The following is a 20,563-nucleotide window of genomic DNA, read 5'->3' on the forward strand; positions in this document are numbered from 1 at the left end:
CACCATAATCAGTTTGGTGATGAGATAAATTTGACAATGTACTCAAATTTTATCAACATGGCACACTGAATAAACATCGACATGATTACGCTGTTCTTTTTCAAACCTTTCAGTTTTGTAAGAATACCAAATTTACGCCCAGATCTTGTTAGTGCACTACACATGAAGATTTTTTTCATGCATTTACAAGAAAAGGCATTGTATTCAAAACACGGAATACATTTATAAAAATATTTTTTTAATATACCGGAAGTAAGATTCTCTGGCAGAGGACAGTAAGAAGGTTGATTTCCTTGTAGTTGAGCGATGTTCCCCTCAGCATCGAAACGCTGTGTTTCCTGTACAGGATGCCTGTCGAAAAGTGCCCATTTAATGCGCTGGAGCCATTTATATCGGCGGCAACACCATATAAACGCTGCGACGATTGCAACAAATGCGCAGATACCCAATATAACTATTACTATTAGCCATTCTGAACTCCAGCCCAGACTTCCGTCAGCAAGGAATGGCGGCGCTAGTGTATATGTAGTAGTAGTTGAGATCAGCGCAGAAGTTTTCGTTGGTGAATACCCTGTAAGGATTAAGAGAAAAGGGTATCTATGAATAGCTTGTGTCATAAGGGGCTCAATGTTCTTCTCAAAAAGCATAAATTGATGCTTTGAACCCAGAATATTCGATAATTGTATTCACTGCTGAAACTGAGGAGCGTATATTAAACATAATATATTTCAAAACAGTGAGTATTATATTTTACATTTCACCTAAGTTTCATTATTTAGTTCTCTTCAACAACATAATACAATCAAGATTACTGTACTTACGAGACAATATCGCGCGCACGCTCTCGGCATATGGGTACATAAATCGCTGCATTTCTTCAAAAGACCTGTTGGACCATCGTTATACACGGTTTTACCTATTTCGCCTGAAAACATACATAATGTAACCTCATTTTTTTTTATTTTGCGACACAAACTTGATTAAATCACATGTTTGGAAATAAAGGGATAGTGATTGAAAAGGCATTTAGGAGTTAACCTAATTTGATCTTTAATGGTTAAAACAGTTTTCGAGAAATTTGGTTAACTCCTAAATGCCTTTTCAATGTGAAAGGTCAATCACTAGTATCAAAAACTAAAATTTAAAGGGTTGTTGTTGTTGTTTTTGTCGTTGTGTTGTTCTGTGTAAGATAATGAGATTCTTCATGTTAATGCTATAATTTGAAATTAATTGATTTCACGAATTTATTTAATCTTTATTCAAATGCGCCAATCAATGGAATTCCATACAGTGAAACCCAAACACAGTATGGTGCGCCACTGGGGTCCTCTCGTAAGTGATATGGCGTAAATTGTACATGTAGGATTTTTAGAATCCCCCAATATGTTTATAAATAAACAATAAGTGGAAATTCCAATCGTTTGCTATTTTAAGTGTATGATTAGTTTTTGTGCTTGTATGATACATTATTACTTCATACGAATTACATGTCAATATTCTGAATGAAAACACATGTAGTTCATCACGATAAGCCGGTTGTTTTTGTTTTTTGAAAAAAAAACGAAGAAACTCAAGTTAATTCTGCAATAATTATTGGCGGTGCCTTATGGTTTGATAATATAGCTTACAAAGTCAGGAAAATAGAACTGTAAAATTCCCGTTCTAAATCGCACCCTTTAAAACGTTTTTTTAGTTGAGTTTGGGATCAGAAATTCATTCACTATAGTATCGACAAATTTGACGTGATACTGGTTCTTGAATTTGAATTACTTCCCTTTTTAGCAATGATGTATTACGTCGAAATAAAATGCATGGGCTTGTATTTAATAATGGATGTATTTATTCACAATAAGTGATATACTAACTTATCTTACTGCTATGACTTTAAGGAGTAAACTCGTATTAAATATTAAATATTGCAGAAATCGGTTCAAATGTATATCTTTTACCGACCAAACTACAGAAAATTAACTCGTTTAATATTAATATGATATTGATTAAATAACTTTTTGATCATTTATGATCATGCTGTCACGCAATATCGCGTGTATAGCCTCAAAAGAAAATCGAGTATTTACTCTACGTTTTTACCAGTCGAAACGCAAAAAAAATAAATATCATCGATTCTTACCTAGCGCCGTGAGACAAATCATAATTATATGTATTTTAAACAATCAACGTAAGTTTTGTTAAAAATTATTACTGCGACATTGGTCTGTAAAAATATAACATGTTTTGCGACAAGAAGGAAGTTATGCGAGAAGTTAATATTCATGAACACAACCGAAAGAATTTTTTACGTTCGTATTCAAAGATCTTTGATGTTGATTTTTACACAGTATACAATTAAAATTGATAACAAATTAAAACACGACACGCCGCTTGTTGTTGATTTTTTTTTCAAATGAAACAGAATTTAAAAACGTAATTCCCCTAACGTATAATCAATGCTAAGAAAGACATACCTTCAAACGACATGCTTCATAAATATATTATTACTAAAATCCGACCGCCTTCTTCCTGCAATGTTGGCATCCCAACCATGCATTTTTGTAAAGATGGTTCTATAGTGTAACAGATTAGTTTTAAAGGGGCCTTTTCACGGTTTGGTAAATTGACAAAATTTAAAAAGTTGTTTCAGATTCGCAAGTTTTCGATTCAGTTATGATAATTGTGAAGAAACAGTAATATTAAACATTTACCCTGCTCTAATACAGCCATTGTATGCATCTTTTGACGATTTAAAAACCTGAAAATTATACAGCGTTGCAACGCGAAACGATTGAATAATTTGGATAGTTCTGTTTTTGTCGTTACATTTTGCGAAACTACGAGGATTGCTTATATATGGTATAAAATACGACTGTAATTGTATGCGGAAGGATGGTCGAGAGGTCTATGTGCGAGACATTTTACGCCAAGACCCCAGGGGTCAGTGGTTCGAGCCCTGTTGAGGGTTGCTTTTTTTTCTTTTTTAAATTTTATTCTTGATTTTTTTACTGGGGCTTTTTAGAGCAAATGTTTACATTTATCAATAGAAAGCATTTAATGACAAACTTCAAAACATGCCAAAATTTGTGAAAAGGCCCCTTTAAGAAGATACCAATTACATAAGCTAAACAGAATCCCAAAATGTATCATTTTAGTATCATTGTGGTTTTTCCAAAGGTTTGCTATCTTGATATAAAAACCTATTCTCAAGTTTATTTTCTTGCTTCTTACTTGGGCGCGGTTATTAATGAATCCAACCTTTCAAATTTAAAAGTTCGTGCTTGCTAGAGCGAATGAACGATGTAACATCAATACATTTTGTAATTAATATTAATGCACCTTTATACAAACTTACAGTTTTTAATGTGATGCGAGAATTTGAAATAATACACACATTGACCAACGTGTGCTTGTAGTACTTTGGCTATATTGTATTATATTATAATATAGTACTTTGCAATTCAAAGTATTCCATGTTAAAATATTTAAACTAGATTAAAACACATTTTCCTGAAGTACTTTTCTAGATATTAAGTGGAAATGTCACTAGCAAAAAAATCGTCATACAAATTGATCTTGTTACGTACAAACATATTGATTTAATACAAATTCTTTTAACGAATGACTCCAATATATAATTTTCCGATTTGTTTGCCTTACGCTTCCTTTACTGGACGGTTAACACTATATAGTACTCGCGCGATAAACTACCGATAGTATGAAAAGATATAACAATTTTGGTTGTATGAGGTGGTCTTGATCTTGTACGTCGTGAGTTGGCTGTTTGCTCTTTGAAATAAACATATTTAGTGGAACTTAAATGTATTTGTTTAATTGGTTTAATTTGTTGTTAGATTTTTTTTCTTCATTCTTAAAACTTAAAATTCGAAAATAAAAATGTCAGCAATCTTAATTATAGCCGCGTCATGCGAAAATGGGTCTTATGCCACCTTTTGACAGTTTAGAACAGGACAAAAACAAAACAAAATAGTTTACTAAGAATTACACATCGTCTCTGACGAAATAGAGCATATCAAACAATACATGTAATGTGAAAGTAGGTTTGAAGAACATTATAGTATTAGGTCATGATTTGAAACTCCATGATCATGAAATGTGGAAATGCCAAGCATTTGCTTAAGTAGTCCTTCTAAGAAGGCTTGGTATATTGTTGTTTGTGTAGTAATTTGCATTTACTATTGTATCGCTAAATATGACGTCATAAGGTTTCCTTGACTTGAATCATTTCCTGTTTTAGTGTTGATGTATAATATCGAAATCGAACACATGACTTGTATCATATAATGTATGTATTCATTCACAATACGTGATTTACTTACTTATCTACCTGTTTTGTTTTATAGAGATAACAACTTAAATTCAGCAGGCAGGTCAAACCTACAATACTTTCAAAATCAATTCAAATGGGCATATTTTTAGCGATCAGACTAAATAAATTAAACTTGCATTAAACCCGGTCAAATAATATAGAATTGACCGTTAATAACGTGCCATTACACATACATGAATAAACTCGCTGGATTGTTCTTTGCTCTTTATTAAGTTGTTACCATAAATTTGCCAAGTCCATATAATTCTTTAAATTAGTTGTTATTGCAATATTAATAAGCCCATGTAATTCTCCAAGTAACTAATAACGTTTCCAAGACATGACAAAATCCGTCCATATCCATCCTGAAAGGAACCCACCCCACCAGGGGTTGGGTTCTGAAGATAAACCTCTAGCGTACCTCCTATGTGTTAAATCCTCATTTTTAGTGTCCAAAACGCATTGCTTATATACATGTATCGTTACATAAACATGTCAACTTTATGGGTCAAACCAATTTGTTAAAATGCATACACGCCGTATTTATTATCTGGTAATTGCACCTACATGAAAACAAACCACTATTAACCATGTAATCTTGCCATGATCTTATAATTTAAACGGACCGAACCCATTTACCATCGTACACCAACTGTCAACGAATTAGTGAGTTTCGGCCATACTGACGTAAACCAGGGCATGTATTATATCAATTATGTGACAATAATCGCTTACCCGTAGCCAGGGAGGAGGGGGGCGGTTGCGTTGGGTGCATTTGCACCCAATATTTTTTGACGAATAAAATTGAACTATAAATGGCAGACAACTTTATTCGACGCAAAACCGGTTATTTCTCTTTTCCCCGTAATGCAGCGAGTCTTCGTATTTTAGCGTTGCAATAATGTAAAGTCATTTACAAGAAAGCTCCACATACAGAACTTTCCGCAATGTTTTAACTATATCAAACTGAACACTTGAAATTATGTCATACTCTTAAACAGTTGTTAAAATGAATTTAAAACTTCAGTCTCTAAATACAGATACGAAGTCATCAGGATGCCTGATTTTACGTTTCATTTCCTAATTTTCAAGGGAAAATTCGCACCCCATTTTCGAAACCCTGCCTACGGGCCTGAATCGTAACATACTACATGTAGATATACTGCGTGTAGAGCCTCTGAAGAAAACCGAGTAAGTACTCTACTTTTTTTACTAGGCGTACAACGCAAACATATAATCGATACGTACCAAGCGCCGTAAGACAAACATCAGTATATGCATTACTAGCTAAATAGTTTTCAGTGAAGTACACGTGATTTTCAATAGTTAGCACTTAAGCCATTTTAGCTTGCACTGAAAATCCGTTCACTTATGTCGTCAAAATCCACTAACGTTATAAACAATCTATCGAAATACATATATTACGCAACACGATCACAAACTCTTTTTACTTCGAATGTTCCCTAGTAAATTGCGCATTATTGTCTCTTACATCATGTATAAGAATATACGTATTTATTTATAATAAAACCGTCATTGATATCTGCAACTAACTTACATATTTTTCTTAAGATCACATTACCTTTAACGCAAACAATTAGCTCTAATTAATGTGTAATGAACTATTTGTTACTCATTTTATATCTATACTACAACATTTTGTCTCCATAATTATTGTTTTAATTTATCTAAATTTTACTCCATTTAATTCTAACCTTACAAAGAATATTTTAGTACATTTTGGACCCCTATATGATTTTGTATACGTATATTATTTGACACAATAATACATACTGTTAAAATATTTTGAAGTTCAAAGTCATCTACTTGCAAATAAATGTTGTTGTTATTGTTGTGAATAAATATAATATATACCATGCAAATTCTGTTTGCGAGACACTTACACCTCTGTTAATCTTTCCCAGATTAATGTTTATACTATTTCATGTTCCTACATACATGTACACTTTTCACGCTATAATTCTATTGTTTGCTATAAGTATGCATTGTGCTATTTTATGCCAGAATAAAGTTATGTTATGTTATGTTATGAAAACATGTACATACCAGGACATTCTCGTGCGCACACTTGTGGCGTATAGGTGGCACATATATCAATGCATTTGTTCAGAAGACCTGTTTGACCTCCTTTCAACATGTCGTTAGCTATTGGACCTGCAAAAATAGTAACCGCGAATTAGATTTTCATATTTTTTTTTCAATAAATACTGCGTGACTGATTTGTTTGGATAACTTGTCTCGCGACAAGACATACTTGTTCGAGAAGTAAATAAGCAGAGTCGAAGGAACTTCTCACGTTCGTATGCAATGACCTTTACAGTTGAATTTTACACTGTATAGTATTAAACTTGAATACAAATTGCAATTTCCCTAACGTTTAATCATTATAAATAAAGATATACCTTTATTCTTCACGAATATTTAATTGGTAAAATCAAAGATACCTACAGCCGTATCACTGCAATGCTGGCAACCCAAATGCTGAATTTGTGCAAGTATGATCATATGGTGTTTCAGATTGGTCCTAAGAAAATATAAAAAGTACAACCTAAGTAGAATCCCAAAATGTTTATTTTAGAAACGTTATGGTTTTTCCAAAGGTATGCTAATTTTGATATAATGTAATGAACTCATGCATGTTCGTGCTCCTTATTTGGGCTCGGTAGTTTATCAAAACAATTTGTCCATTGAAATATTTCGTGTTCTAAAACTATTTAATAAATATGTACGCTCTTGAATACAAATGCGAACTTGTAACAGATGACGCAGTGCATGTTCATTACTTTAATGTCGTGATGTGAGCATTTTAAATATTATAAAAAAACACACGAAAATATTCGTATAGTATTGTGGCAGATACAAAAGAAGAGTAACCCTGTTTGAAAGTGTGTGAGACATGTTTGCTAATTTTTTAACCCGTTTTTTTTCGAAACTGCTTTTCGATATATGTTTAAGAAATGTCACACAGTAAACAAAATTTATTCACATTAGTTTGGCTACTTTAACATTAATTGATTAAACACCTGTTGTTTCAAACAATAGCACAAATAGATAAGTTTCCGGTTTGTATGCCGTACAATTCATTTACTTGACATTCAGCATTAAATTGTGTTCGCGCGATGAACTACCGCTGGTGTAAAATATTTTCCAATGTACTCTTAACCCTAACCCTTAGCATAACCAAGGGTGATCTCCCATATACCATGCCTCGCTCGTTGTCGTTGTCCGCTCCCCCTCTTTATAGGTGGTCTTGATACTATGTAATATGACGTGGCGGTTGGCACTTAGAAATAAACAAATGCAGCTGACCGGTATTCATTATAATTTGCATTGAACAATGCAAATGTCAGCAATCTTAAATAAAGCCGCATCATCCGAAAATGGGTCGTATATCATATGCAAATGAGACGACGAAACCTTGCGTGACTTTAAAGCGGTCAGGATAGCTCCTTATCAGACTGCGCAGGCTGGTCTTGAGCTGCGCTGACCGCGTAAGGCATGAATTATTTTTAAATAACGCGGCTAAAATTAATATAAGTGGCATTTTCAGTGGAGAATTTCAAGTATAACATTTTGTAAAAGAAGATTTTTATAAAATTGATATCATGATTATGACATACGCAAAATAATGTGTACTTGCCATATCCGCAAAGTCGTTACCATTTTTGACAATTCAGAACAGATCGAAAATAGAAAATATAGTTCATAAAAAGCCCTTAAACACTCAAAATCAACGAACATTTCGTACAATATTTCGAAAAATAAAGTGAACTCATACATAATCAGTGTTCCTTATAGCAATAGCCAAAATGTCAACGTTAGATGTGGTCTGGTAACATAGATTAATTGATTGATTCTGATTTTGTGTTTTTTGCGTTACTGCATTGGAAACATATGTAAGTGTTGCTTAACTGGTTGGGTAATTGTGTCATAGGTTGTTAGTATCGTCGTACTTTGATATTTGAAATATATTTTAGGTCAAGTCAATACAGTGACATTGGATTTTCTTTGCCTATAAATTATCCTTTGGCTTTAATCCATTTGAAATCACTCATATAAATCGACTGAATATATATTATTAGAAATAATGTCTGTTTGATGCACAATTTTGCAAAGCTGAGATCGAGGAGTGAATCAAAATACCATTTACTATTATTGTTGTGTCCGATTACCATAATACCCGGTACTTAACAACGCACATATGTCCTGTTATTATTCGTACAAACATCAAATATATCTAACACATCCATAGTCTTATTTTTTACTTGACGAACCCTTTTTAAATAGCGTTGAGATAATCAAGGTAATATTTGTACAACATTGTACGTGGCACACCTGTTAGAGGAGGAACGGGAATTAAAATTGTTGGTAATAATGTTCTTATTGGGATACCATGATTTTCTTTGCACCGTATAAAGTTCTATATCGTCACCCCCGAAAACGAGTCGTTCCCTGTGTATGAGAATATGAATCCATGCGTGAGGTAAACTTAACCGAATATAGATTACGGCTGGTATTCATAGAATTCATGAATTATTCTTATACAAATTATCTGTATCCTTAAATCGGGACGTTCTTTACTCCGTATATTTGCTTAATGTCAGGTCCGTGCACAATTTATTTGAATGATTGAAGCAATACTTTAACCATTGAATCGAAATGGAAACATAATGCAGAATACGTAATATGTGTCGTGAACGTTATCAGCCTAGCTTATGCGGACCTCGCCGGAACCGGAAAACCGGGCTTAATGCATGTGCGTAAAATTTCGTCCCAGATGAGAATTGAAGTCTACAAAAGCATATCAGTGACGAATCTTTCCGCTCTTTGTTGTATTTTTCGTTCAAAGGAAGCATGTTCTGTGTGAGCATTTAGTTTAGGCGGAAGGTTTCGTCCCTGATTAAACTATTCGGATTACACAAGCTAATTTTACATATATTAGTTAGCAGTATAACAGTGATATCAGCTTCCTAATAATAGGGCTTCATACATTAAAAGGTTGTACATAATCAATGAGCTTTTACTTTTTTTTCTAAAATATAACTATAAAAAATGTTTCTACAAAGCTTTATGTGCATGGATGTTGTTGGGTGCCATAACATTATTTGCATACTTCAGATGCCGCTGATAAACATGTCATTAGACCAGTGCTGAAGGTCGAACACATAACCTCCGTTTCCGCGATGTGGTCGTATGGTGGAGTGCAACTACACGTTTTTGTCCCAAGGGAGTCAATTCAGTATCTGGTGTATTAATATTATAGTAATATTAAATAATAAAGAAATACACTCATATGAGTTTGTCAACTTCATTACAATAAAATCATTCAGCAGTACAACAAAGCGTCAATATCCTCCTGTATAAATGAGAATAAAGGTCATGCTATAAGTTTTATGTGCGTACGTGTGCATGAGAACGCGAATCTTGTCAACGGCTTTACCATATGGGCATAGCCTGAATGACGCCACTATATTAGCCTCATTCTTGGAAAACTGGACTTAATGCATGTGTGTAACGTGTCCTCCCCGATTAAAGGAAGTCTATTCTAAAAAAATCCAGTTAAGGCGGAAAGTATCGCCGCTGATTAGCGAGTGCATTAAGTCCAGATTTCACAGAATCAGGCTAATAAAGTGCCATCAGTGTCCCCGAACATTGTCGATTCTTGCCGATTAGAAAGAGTTTGTTTGACTATTTGATTCGTCCGCAATATCTAGCGGAGGAGCACTTGCTTCCGTGAGTCTCACTACATTCAGTCTTTTACCATTGTCTTTGGGCTGAGAAAAATTGTGCAGTAGATTTTGCACTTCGAGTTCCATCTGGTTCCATTTCGGATCCTGATTCATTTCTTGCAAAGGAAGCTGCAATGTTAGCTCACAGAACCATTGACGCAACCTGCCAATGGAACGTTCAATCCTGTCCTTCAGACACCAAATCACCAGGAGGATTAGCAGAACAACGGCCGCTGCACATATGCTGTACAGAATCGTTTGTATTAAGGGTGATTCTTCTGATCCTTGTGATAGCGCAGATATAGTTGTACACGCATGTTTTCCTGTCTCGCTGCCGTGTGACAGAAAAGTCGTCAAGCGCATTGATTTCTCAGTGACTGTTGTTGTCTCACCGTGTGTTGTTGAAAGGTCGATTCCTGGAGGAATATAATCTATTATCAATAAAGATTAATTATATCATTTAATATGAGCATCCATTAAAGCGTATAAATTACCACGTCTTTTTCTGGACATCATAAAATAGATCATGAAGTTGTACACCAAAGATTGAAAATACGCATTTTATTGGTTCAAAGTTTAAGATGTACGGAATATTAAATTACAAACCTTGCGACAAATGTTTGAAATACATTTTAATTTGCAAAATTTATAAAGATAGATCTTATATTATCGTAAATTTGGTCTGTTTCGCAGGTTTATTTGGATACAAACAAAATCCAATAAAAGTGTTGGATTATTGTATCACTTTTGAAATCATTAACAATCAATGAAATAATTCAGCTTATGTATTATTTAAAAACGTATTTAATCAAATAACAACTCAAGCATCACGTTTACAAAATAAATCTTTGTGTCCATTCTTATATATCGATCTATGTTATATGAATGATAATCTGGGCAATATTTCTTGCAAGCCCTTGGGGATCCTGGGCACAGATCAGAGCAGTTCTGAACGCCCATGATTGAATCGGTATGCGTCATCTTCCATTTTAATCTGAAGTATACAATAAACAATATAAGCTTAGCTAAAAACACAGTTTTCAAATCGTACTATGCTTTAAAGATGTTTGAATGCTTAAAAATGCCATAAATTAATTTACTGACAAACCTGTAGTATTTGGAATCGTTTGTAATACTGTAAATAACAAGAGAAATTGCCCTGCCGTTGGATTCTTAAGCTTTACCGCTTGAAGCAAAAGCTAACACGCTAACATTACGAGGGTGCAGGTTCACTATATCTATATCTTTCTTTTAGTCCGGAGTGTTAGAATGCTTGTTTGAATATAACGGATCTATTTTGTAAATATATTACCAATTTTAGAAAATTCTTCGCAAAAGTCTCTCACACACTTTTGTACGCCAAAACTTACCGAGTCTTTAAAAAGAATATAGAAATCTCTAAAACATGTTATAATGAGAAAACACAAAATGACCAATGTTCGTTCGACGTTCTTAATGAATTGGAGGTGTTGGCTGTTAGGAGAAACATAAAATCATTCCATACAGACCGCACAGAAGTGTAGCGCATAATAAGAAAGGGATTAACAAAAGTATCCGCTTTTAAACCGTAGAATGCAATTAAAACATTTTGAGTGCGCATGTTTATTTTTTACGGACCAAATAAGCTGTTATTTCCCAAAGAGAACTATTGACGTTGCGAACATACAATATAGTTCACACGTTTTAGCAGTAGATAAACATTCACCGTATAAATTACAATGTAGTTGAACTCGCAACAAAAAGTTATCGATATCGTGTCATCTCGGTTCACGCTCTCTATTAGGACAGTATAATTTAATGCTAGTTTTCACTAAGGTCTAAATATGGTTTCTTTTAATGTAGACATCTGTATAAGATCCAAATAATTAAAGACATTCGAAGACGTTGTCCACTGATCAAATGTCAACAACTTTTAAGGTATAACGTATCGTTCTTTGGAAAAATATCATATTTAAGAAGGCACTGACTCATATTTTGCTGTTACACATGATACTGTTAATCAAATCAAATAAGTATGCATTATCTAACTAACCGCGAAATGAAAACAGTATATCATAACTTACAGAACAGTCGTCCTTGAAATGAGTCATCAACTCTGTGTCGTAAAATAACAACACACGCTATACACGTAGTTGCCATTAGCACGTGCGTGTGTGTCAGATATAACTTTAAGTGAACAATAAATAAAAGCACGAAAATCGCTTTATGAGATTTTAGATTTCATAACTGCCAGATTAGTATTCCAGAAAAAAACACGATTTAAATTCATATATTAGAAACATATTTATGAACATAAACCTACACGTACCAACTGGTCGAACATACTAGAAAGGCTGAGAAATAGATAAGAGTAGTGTTTTTATTATTAAAACATACAATAAGAAAGGATTCCCTTCTAAGGAAGCCGAAATTGCCGTCATGCTATCTTTATCATTTATTTATTAATTTTCGACTTTACCCACGTTATGGTGTTGGCTTGAGTAAAGTCATCGCCATCCAGACATGAATGGGCTGGCTAACTAAGTTGGTACGGCGCTGGACTACAAATCCGGTGCTAGCGTGTTTGATGCCCGGTCCGGCTGATCATCTTGTGTTGTGAGTGGTTATGGATCCTTTCTACGGCCACCCCGACCTCCTTCTCAAGTAGGGCAGTTGTCAGTTACTGGCATAAATCTGTGCACTTAGTACTGGTAATCAAGCAATCCCAGGAAAAGTGTGAGTTCCTAAACACTTTTATGACTGCAATACTGTTGACAACGGCAAAAAAATCACCACATATTGGTTACGCAGGTAAACGCATTTGTCACATTTGTGTCTTAGGTTAACATAGGAAATAGAAAATAGGAAATGATACGAGTTCTCGTGGCATACCGTTGAATGCAATTTAACAAGTGTTAACAATTGTCTGATCACTTTGATCAGATGCTTTTTTAACGACAAAACAGTTGTAATTCACCGACATACAATACTTAATCTTCAAACAGAATATTGACGCCGTGTAATTAAAAGCTGACCAAAAGTGATGCGAATTGACAGTAAATGAGAATATTTTGCAAAAGAAAACGCCAACAATTTTTCTTAAATAAAATGTCGTGTTTAGATATACGTAACATACATAAATGTATAAAATTCTACATATTAGATCATTTATATGTGTATAAATCTTGTATAAAGTTAATGGGAAAAACAGACAAAAACAAATATTGTTTAACCAGGTAAGATGAATATACGCAAAACGTCGCTACGGTAACAAAACTGAATACATGATGGTGCCAATGGTTGATTGTAATGTACTAAACATCGAATGTCTAATCTCTATGGCGATCCTGTCGGTTAGGACGGCAGCCTGTCTTGTTGAGTATGAATGATGAGAAGGTCATGTGCCTCCGGTTTTTTGTTTTCTTCCTGAATTCCATATTTCAAGTTGTGTTGACAAAACCATTGACCAAGTCTATTCATTGAACGTTTGATTATGTCCTTAGAATAAATTGCAAGGAAGAAAAGCAGAATTGCAGCAATTACACATAAAATGTACGGCACAGAGCTAGTTAGTTGTACGAGCAAGGATGCTTCTTTTCCACTATCGAATACAGTAGTGGTGTTAAAGGTTGTTTCGATGATTGTTGTTGAAACGTTGTCGACTGAGGGTATAAACGCTGAAATTAATATAAAAACATGAATGATGGCAAATGAAGTAGAACTGTTATATGGAATATATGTCATTTTGTTGCAAACTAGCTAGATATTGGTGCGATCATTAAATGAGCGGACATATATTTCCCTATTGAAATGAAAAAACAACAACTGCGATCTGCTCACGTGCGGGACTTTTGTTAGCTTTGATCACGTGTATTATTACCAGGATAATAGTGTTCTGTGTCTAGTACAAGAATAATGAACCCCAGAAACATAACAATAAAGTAAGGATATTTAACATCCGCAAGTATTTAAATAGAGACAAGTAGCACGCTGTCTTTAAAAAAAACAGATTACTAGTAATACACAATTAACAAGTATTATTAAAACGGGCATAATTTTGCACGGTCGAAAGGTAACGGATGTTTAAACTGAGAATCTTGTCTGTTTGCAGCCCGATGCAAGAAGACACGAGGCAATTTAGTCTTACCTGGACACTTTCGTTGGCAAGCGCCGGGAAGAGCAGGGCACAAAGTTGAGCAATTCTGTTCCGAACCCGTGACCTCGTCGTAAAACGTGAGTTGACCCTTCATGGTGGTTTATGCAACTGTAATATAGCAACATGACATACTGCGCTATTAATCGGCATGATTAGGAGTTATATTTGTTTAAGCAATATACGTCATCAGTTTCTTGCTGCGAAAGTGATATTGTTTAAGGCTGATTTTGGTATCCATAAAATAGCAAGTAAATCAAATGAGGGAAGGCTTCTTGTGACATTAACTTATAAACGGGATTGTAAAGGTGATATCCCAAGCCTCTTCATTGTCAATCAAGGTTTCTCTAGTTGACTCGACTTAGCGGGTGACTCAATCGAAAATAAGTGTTCTGAAATTGTAATTTAAAATACAAAGAGAAGCGCGTTGTATTTTTTTTTAACGTTCCCTACTTCACAAGAGTTAGACATGTTGGAAGAGGAAAAGGACCATCATCGTTCTTGTTAAAACCTTAATAGATATCTGATCTTCCCTGTCGACAAGGATGAATAAATGAACGCTTTTAATATTGTACTTTGCAATAAAATATATTGGTTTTTTAATGTCACTAGCTTTGATGTTGTTTATTCATGCAGGTTTCATATGCAGGTTATCATAAAACTTGTTACTTATTTGTTAGAAAACTATACCATGTACGCGGTTCAATTTTGAAATGGTTTCAAATTGCTCACACGTGTGAAAATTGTGTTACCTAATCTCCTACCATTAACAAATGTATGCATAAATTAGCGTTGGATGAGAACACACACACACAACACACATAAGTCTGTAAATACTGCGGTCTACAAGAAATGTTCTTTGTGGTTAACCTCAAATGTATAAGTCCTAAATCATTACATGAAAAAAATGGAAACTGGTATGTCGCTGGGTGTTTGTGTTATGATTGAAAATGGTCATAAAATATTTTAAAACAAACAAACAAATAACAACAGCACACATTTAATAAACGTCACAATATCAATAACTAGTTATAACTAAAACATTCGAATCGTAATAAAAATTTAAAAAACTTTCAACAGAGTCGTTTATTAGAATAGTTCCCAAACAATAACAATAAATGCTGAGGCCTACAAGAAACTATCATCTCAGTGGTTTACGTCAAATGTAAAAGTCCTGTATCATTACTGAACAAAAAAAACGGATTGTCGAATCGAAACTGGTTTGCCGTTGTTTGTATGATGATAAAAAATGGTCATACAATATTAAACAAAAACAGCCCACATTTAAAAGGTAATAAACATCAAAATATCAATACCCAGTAATAACTTAAACATTCGAATCGTAATAAAATTAATACCTATGTACAGAGTCGTTTCCAATATTTCCAATACAATAGCAACAAAAGTCCTACGTGGCAGCTTACGGCACACCTCTATAACGAAGTCCTACGTGGCAGCTTACGGCACACCACTATAACGGAGTCCCATGTGACAGCTTACGGCACACCTCTATAAAGGACGTTTCAACTTGGGATTCCAACTGTCAGTTCCCCGAATACGGGCCCATACTTTTTACCTGGTTGCATGCACGACAATAGCGTTGTCGCAAGAAATTACTACGCATTTTTAAACATGTTCTCGGGCACATGTTTTACATGCTCTATCGATCAGAGGAGCTTGTCATTCCAGTATTTTCATCTGTTGACATTTTTTCTTTAGAATATATTTTATAACTCAATTGACTAAAAAATGTTATCTTTTGATTAATATCTTCAGCATAAAAGCACTATCTAATGTGAAAAAATACAATGTAAAACACCCAATGTTGCGTAAGGTGTTGTTTTCACCGCTTGCTTTGGCTGTTTTAATACATTGCATACATGGTTAATATTGTAAAGTGCATGGTGTACACCCAATTTGACGTAAAGTTTACGGTTGTTAACATAATCTGACGTTGCATGCACGGTTGGGCCCCGGATTGGCGTATAGAGTTTCCTCATTGTAAAGCACTTGGTGTTCGGTAAAATTGCGTGGGTGTGAGAATTGAATTTTAAGTGCAAGCGTTTATTTTACCGGTTATTTTATAAGTGATTATGAATGAAACACTCGATATGTTAAACACGTGTAAGTGTTAAGACGAATTGTAATGTAATACGTGATTATGAACTCAGTATGAAACTCACTCAGACGCAACACATTTACATTTTCGTTGATGTTTTATTATTAAATTATAAATGCAGAGAACGGAGAACGATATTTGAATGCAAATTAGGTACAGATTTTGAATGAACAAGCGGGGTGCAGCGCACATCTAATTTTTGCTTGATCTGTTGCACCGCTTAGCTGTTAAATACAAAAACATATTACTTATAAAATTTGATACATATTTTTTTACTTTTCAATGGCTAATGAACGGACCTTTATTACAATTGGTTAACTAAGAAACTCAAAAGATGCAGTTAATTAAAACAAAATGTAACAAAATATGTCTGGCTTTCCAATGTGTCCTTTTTTAGCAGTTCAATGTATATTTTATGATGGTATTTCTAACCTTAGTGAATTCGATCGTACATAATAATGATCGGCATCAATGCATTTGAAATACTATTTAAAGATAATTTGTTTTCTATGTTTCTTCGAAAATTAATTGAGAGTGCTGTTTTATTGAATTAAAACGAACGAATTATTTATTACAAAGGAATAATAATTCATATAGACGGAAATAACACACTGGAAAAATAACCGTAATTATACTTAGAACGTTTGTTGGTTGGAGACTTGATTGCGTAATCGAATGTTGGTTTTGATTTGGTGTTTTCTGCGTTACCTCATTGGATACATATGTAAGTTTTGTTTAACTTGTCTGGTAATTGTATAATAGGATATTAGTTCCTTCGTACTTAAATATATTGAGATAGATATTAAAGGTCAAGTCAATAAAATGACATTTGAACTTCTTCGCCTATAAATTATCCTTTGGCTTTAATCCATGTGAAGTCAATTATATAAATCAACTGAATATATATTATGAGAAATAATGTCTGTTTGATGCATACATTTGAACAGCTGAGATCGAGGAGTGAATCATTTAAGTTACCATTTACTATTATTGTAGTATCCGATTACCCTAATACCCGGTACTTAACAGCGCACATATTTCCTGTTACTATTCGTACAAACATCAAATATATCTAACACACCCAACAGACCCATAGTCTTATTTGTTTACTTGATGAACCATTTTTAAATAACGTTGAGAGAATCAAGGTTATATTTGCACGTACAACATTGTACGTGGCAAACGGTCTAGTGGACGGGAGTCAAACACGTTGGTAAGGATGGGCTTATTGGGATACCATGATATTCTTTGTGTTCTCTATCGTCACGCCCGAAAACGCGTCAATCCCTGTGTATGAGTACATGAATCCATGCATGAGGTAAACTTAACCATATGTAGGTTGCGGGTCTTAAAATGTACATATAAAATTTATATGTAGCCTTAAATCGGGGCGTTCTCCGATTGTTTCGAAATAGAAACATAATGAAGAATACGTAAAATGTATCGTGAACGTTATCAGCCTGGCTAATACGAACCTCGCTCTGGGAAAACCGGGCTTAATGCATATGCGTTAAGTGTCGTCCCAGATTAGCATTGAAGTCTACACAAGCTAATCAGGGACGACACTTCGCTTTTGTTGTATTTTTCGTTTAAAGGAAGCATGTTCTTTGTGAACATTCAATTTAGGCGGAAGATTTTTCCCCTGATTAAACTATTGGATTACACAGGCTAATCTGACATATAATAGTCACTTTATTTATATTACGATAAAGTCGTATTTCATGAAAAAGGCTTTTAGAAAACGTTTATGAATTCATATACTTAGAGTCTTCATATATGTGTTTACATTGCACATGCGCAATTGTACATGTGTGTAAAGGTGACAATATACATGTTCTAATTTGGATATCAATATATTTATAGATCGGTCATGGAATAACCGGACTCGTACAATATTTAGAATAGTTTTTAGAATTGTCTCATATTATATATAAATAAATCAATAATTATAAATCTTACCCCATATTGCATGTAGTTGATAATAGACAACATTATCGATGAATGTCTAAACGGAAAGCTGTTAATTGTTTTAGCGATATATTGTATTTTAGTCGTAAAACAAAGCAAAATAGGGTACATTAAAAAATCTATTTAATTACGAATTTATATCTAAAAAATGTTATAATTGGATTGAGTATACGTATTATAAATAAATAAATGATATACCTGTAACTTTGTAGCAGCACAACGAATATACCAAAGAAACAAGTGAACAAAAAAGTAATCGGTTGGTGTATATAGTCACATATAAGTAATTACAGATTAAACAAGATAACGTATCACACATTTCGCAAATTATGCATGTGAAATTTAACTTCTATGCATCATGCATGTATTCTGCAACACACTCGGTCAAAGTAAATGCATAATAATATCCATTTCTTTTCTAATTTGAAAAAATGTGTTTTATATGAATGTTGGATTACTACTTCTATGTCTATACACACCCTTCACGTATGTGTTTATGAATTGGTATGTATATTGCACGAATTTTACAGGAATGTTATATGAATGTTTATATGTATGTATTACTATATGGCAAAAATAAAATGTATACACACAAAAAATATCCATACGTGCTTCATACCGATATAAATTAATTTATCACACACGTTGTTAACTTAAAAAAACAATTTTAAATATACAATTATAAATGTTATATATATTATATATACTTTTACAATACATGAAAGCGACTACCTTCTTCACATATGTTGTTCAAAATCAAACATTGTTAACAAAAAGGCGCACCTTTACACATACATCTGGTCTGGCGACATGTATATGTTTCCTATACACATTAAGAAACATGTCTTTGATGCTTTTATTTTTTAATCTTGTTAAAGTTTCCAAGTTGCTTAATATGCCAGTCTGTAATTACATGTACGTCACTGTCGATGCCTATGTACCGCATTTGCGTTGTTCATTTATGCCATCGACCTTTCATCCATATCACGTGTATGTATCAACTTCTCTATACTTCTTATTTCGCGTTGCATTAGCTCTTTAATAAGACCACTCTGTCCAAGAAACATGTCCAAAGACATGAATTGAAAAGTTTGAGTTCGGCAACCATTAGCAATAACTAACCTCTTGCATAATGTAAACCCACACATGGTTATTGATAGTACAATTCCGGATATCCATAGCTTTGGAGAAGCCAAAACTGTCCCGTTGGTTAATATAACCACATTTTAGTTCCATTTAAATGATAACATTTGGTAATATGTATTGGGGATGTGGTACGGAAAAGGCTTAAATGGCTCAGCCTGTTTTCTTCACCCATATTGATTGTTCTTTCCAAATCTAACGTATTCTAGAATAAGTCTATAGTTTGGCAAGTACCATCTGGTTATGTGCGCCCGGGCGAGAACTCTCTGCATGTCGCGGATGTAGCTGCTTCACTTAGTTCGTTCTCTGCTTTTCTTAGTTCATTCTGTTCTCCCCATGTCACACGTATTCTGCTGCGTCGACATGGTTGAGCTGGTCGTGATACCTCGGCTATCTCCGGAATCCTCCGTCAGATAAATGTTTGCAATTTATCTTCTGCTGATCAAGAGTGATGGTCGATCGTTGTTGTAGCCTGTAAATAGACAATATACATGTTAACACTATTTGCCTATATTAAAATGGGCATAATGACGGTATTTCCCCGAAATATGAGCACTTAAAACCATGCAAATAACCCTCCGTCTATGAAAATCTGGTCGCAATAGTATATTCATTAAATCTTAAAGAAAAGGGTGCACAACAATAACAATGATTGTTTATCATGACACAGTTTAAATTTTCATCTTAATGTTCGCTTTGAAAGTGGTACTGTTTTTGTTCAACAGTATGCTGGTGCATTATATATACATTTTTATCATACAAGGGCAGTAGCGTTAATGGCTGCCACTGTTTGGAGGTACGTCATTTTACTCAGAATCAACTATATGACGATGAAGATTCTAAAGGCCACACATACAGTAAAACAAGTACCTAACACATGATCAAGTTAAACATGATTCTGCAACTGCTCATGACATGCGTCATACAACATATTCGTTTGCGCTAAAATGCAGACAGGTAATGTGTTTATTAGCTCCACTGGCCAAAGGCCAGCGGGGCTTATATCATGGTCCTGTGTCCGTCGTGCGTGCGTCCGTGCGTGCGTTAACTTTTCCTTTAAACATCTTCTTCTCCTAAACTACTGATTCAATTCTGATGAAACTTCTCAGGAATGTTCCTGGGGTGAACCT

At 34.1% G+C, this 20,563-nt stretch overlaps 2 protein-coding genes across 19 annotated transcripts in view; one reads left to right on the forward strand and one right to left on the reverse strand.

The window, feature by feature from the left end:
• The window catches only part of LOC127857571 (uncharacterized), a 154,132-nt gene that overhangs the window by 24,816 nt on the left and 108,753 nt on the right, over positions 1 to 20,563 (forward strand). For all 14 annotated transcript variants that reach the window (XR_008038486.1, XR_008038484.1, XR_008038488.1 and 11 more), the window contains one exon: positions 14,162 to 14,283. The gene's annotated coding sequence lies outside the window, so the exon portion shown is untranslated. The remainder of the gene's footprint in view (positions 1 to 14,161; positions 14,284 to 20,563) is intronic.
• LOC127857573 (uncharacterized) overlaps positions 1 to 20,563 on the reverse strand; it is a 105,985-nt gene that overhangs the window by 2,554 nt on the left and 82,868 nt on the right. Inside the window, exons 5-8 of one of the 5 annotated variants that reach the window (XR_008038498.1) lie at positions 18,489 to 19,073; positions 14,198 to 14,314; positions 12,135 to 13,727; positions 9,637 to 11,065 (exon numbers count right to left, since the gene is read on the reverse strand). Coding sequence is in view for 4 of the 5 variants with exons in the window: in XM_052394037.1 (XP_052249997.1) it covers positions 248 to 571; positions 822 to 873 (376 nt within the window). In the remaining variant the exon portion in view is untranslated. The other 4 variants (XM_052394037.1, XM_052394039.1, XM_052394038.1 and 1 more) reach the window with 4 other exon arrangements.

This window comes from Dreissena polymorpha, chromosome 14 (assembly GCF_020536995.1).
Source record: "Dreissena polymorpha isolate Duluth1 chromosome 14, UMN_Dpol_1.0, whole genome shotgun sequence".
NCBI lineage: Eukaryota > Metazoa > Mollusca > Bivalvia > Myida > Dreissenidae > Dreissena > Dreissena polymorpha.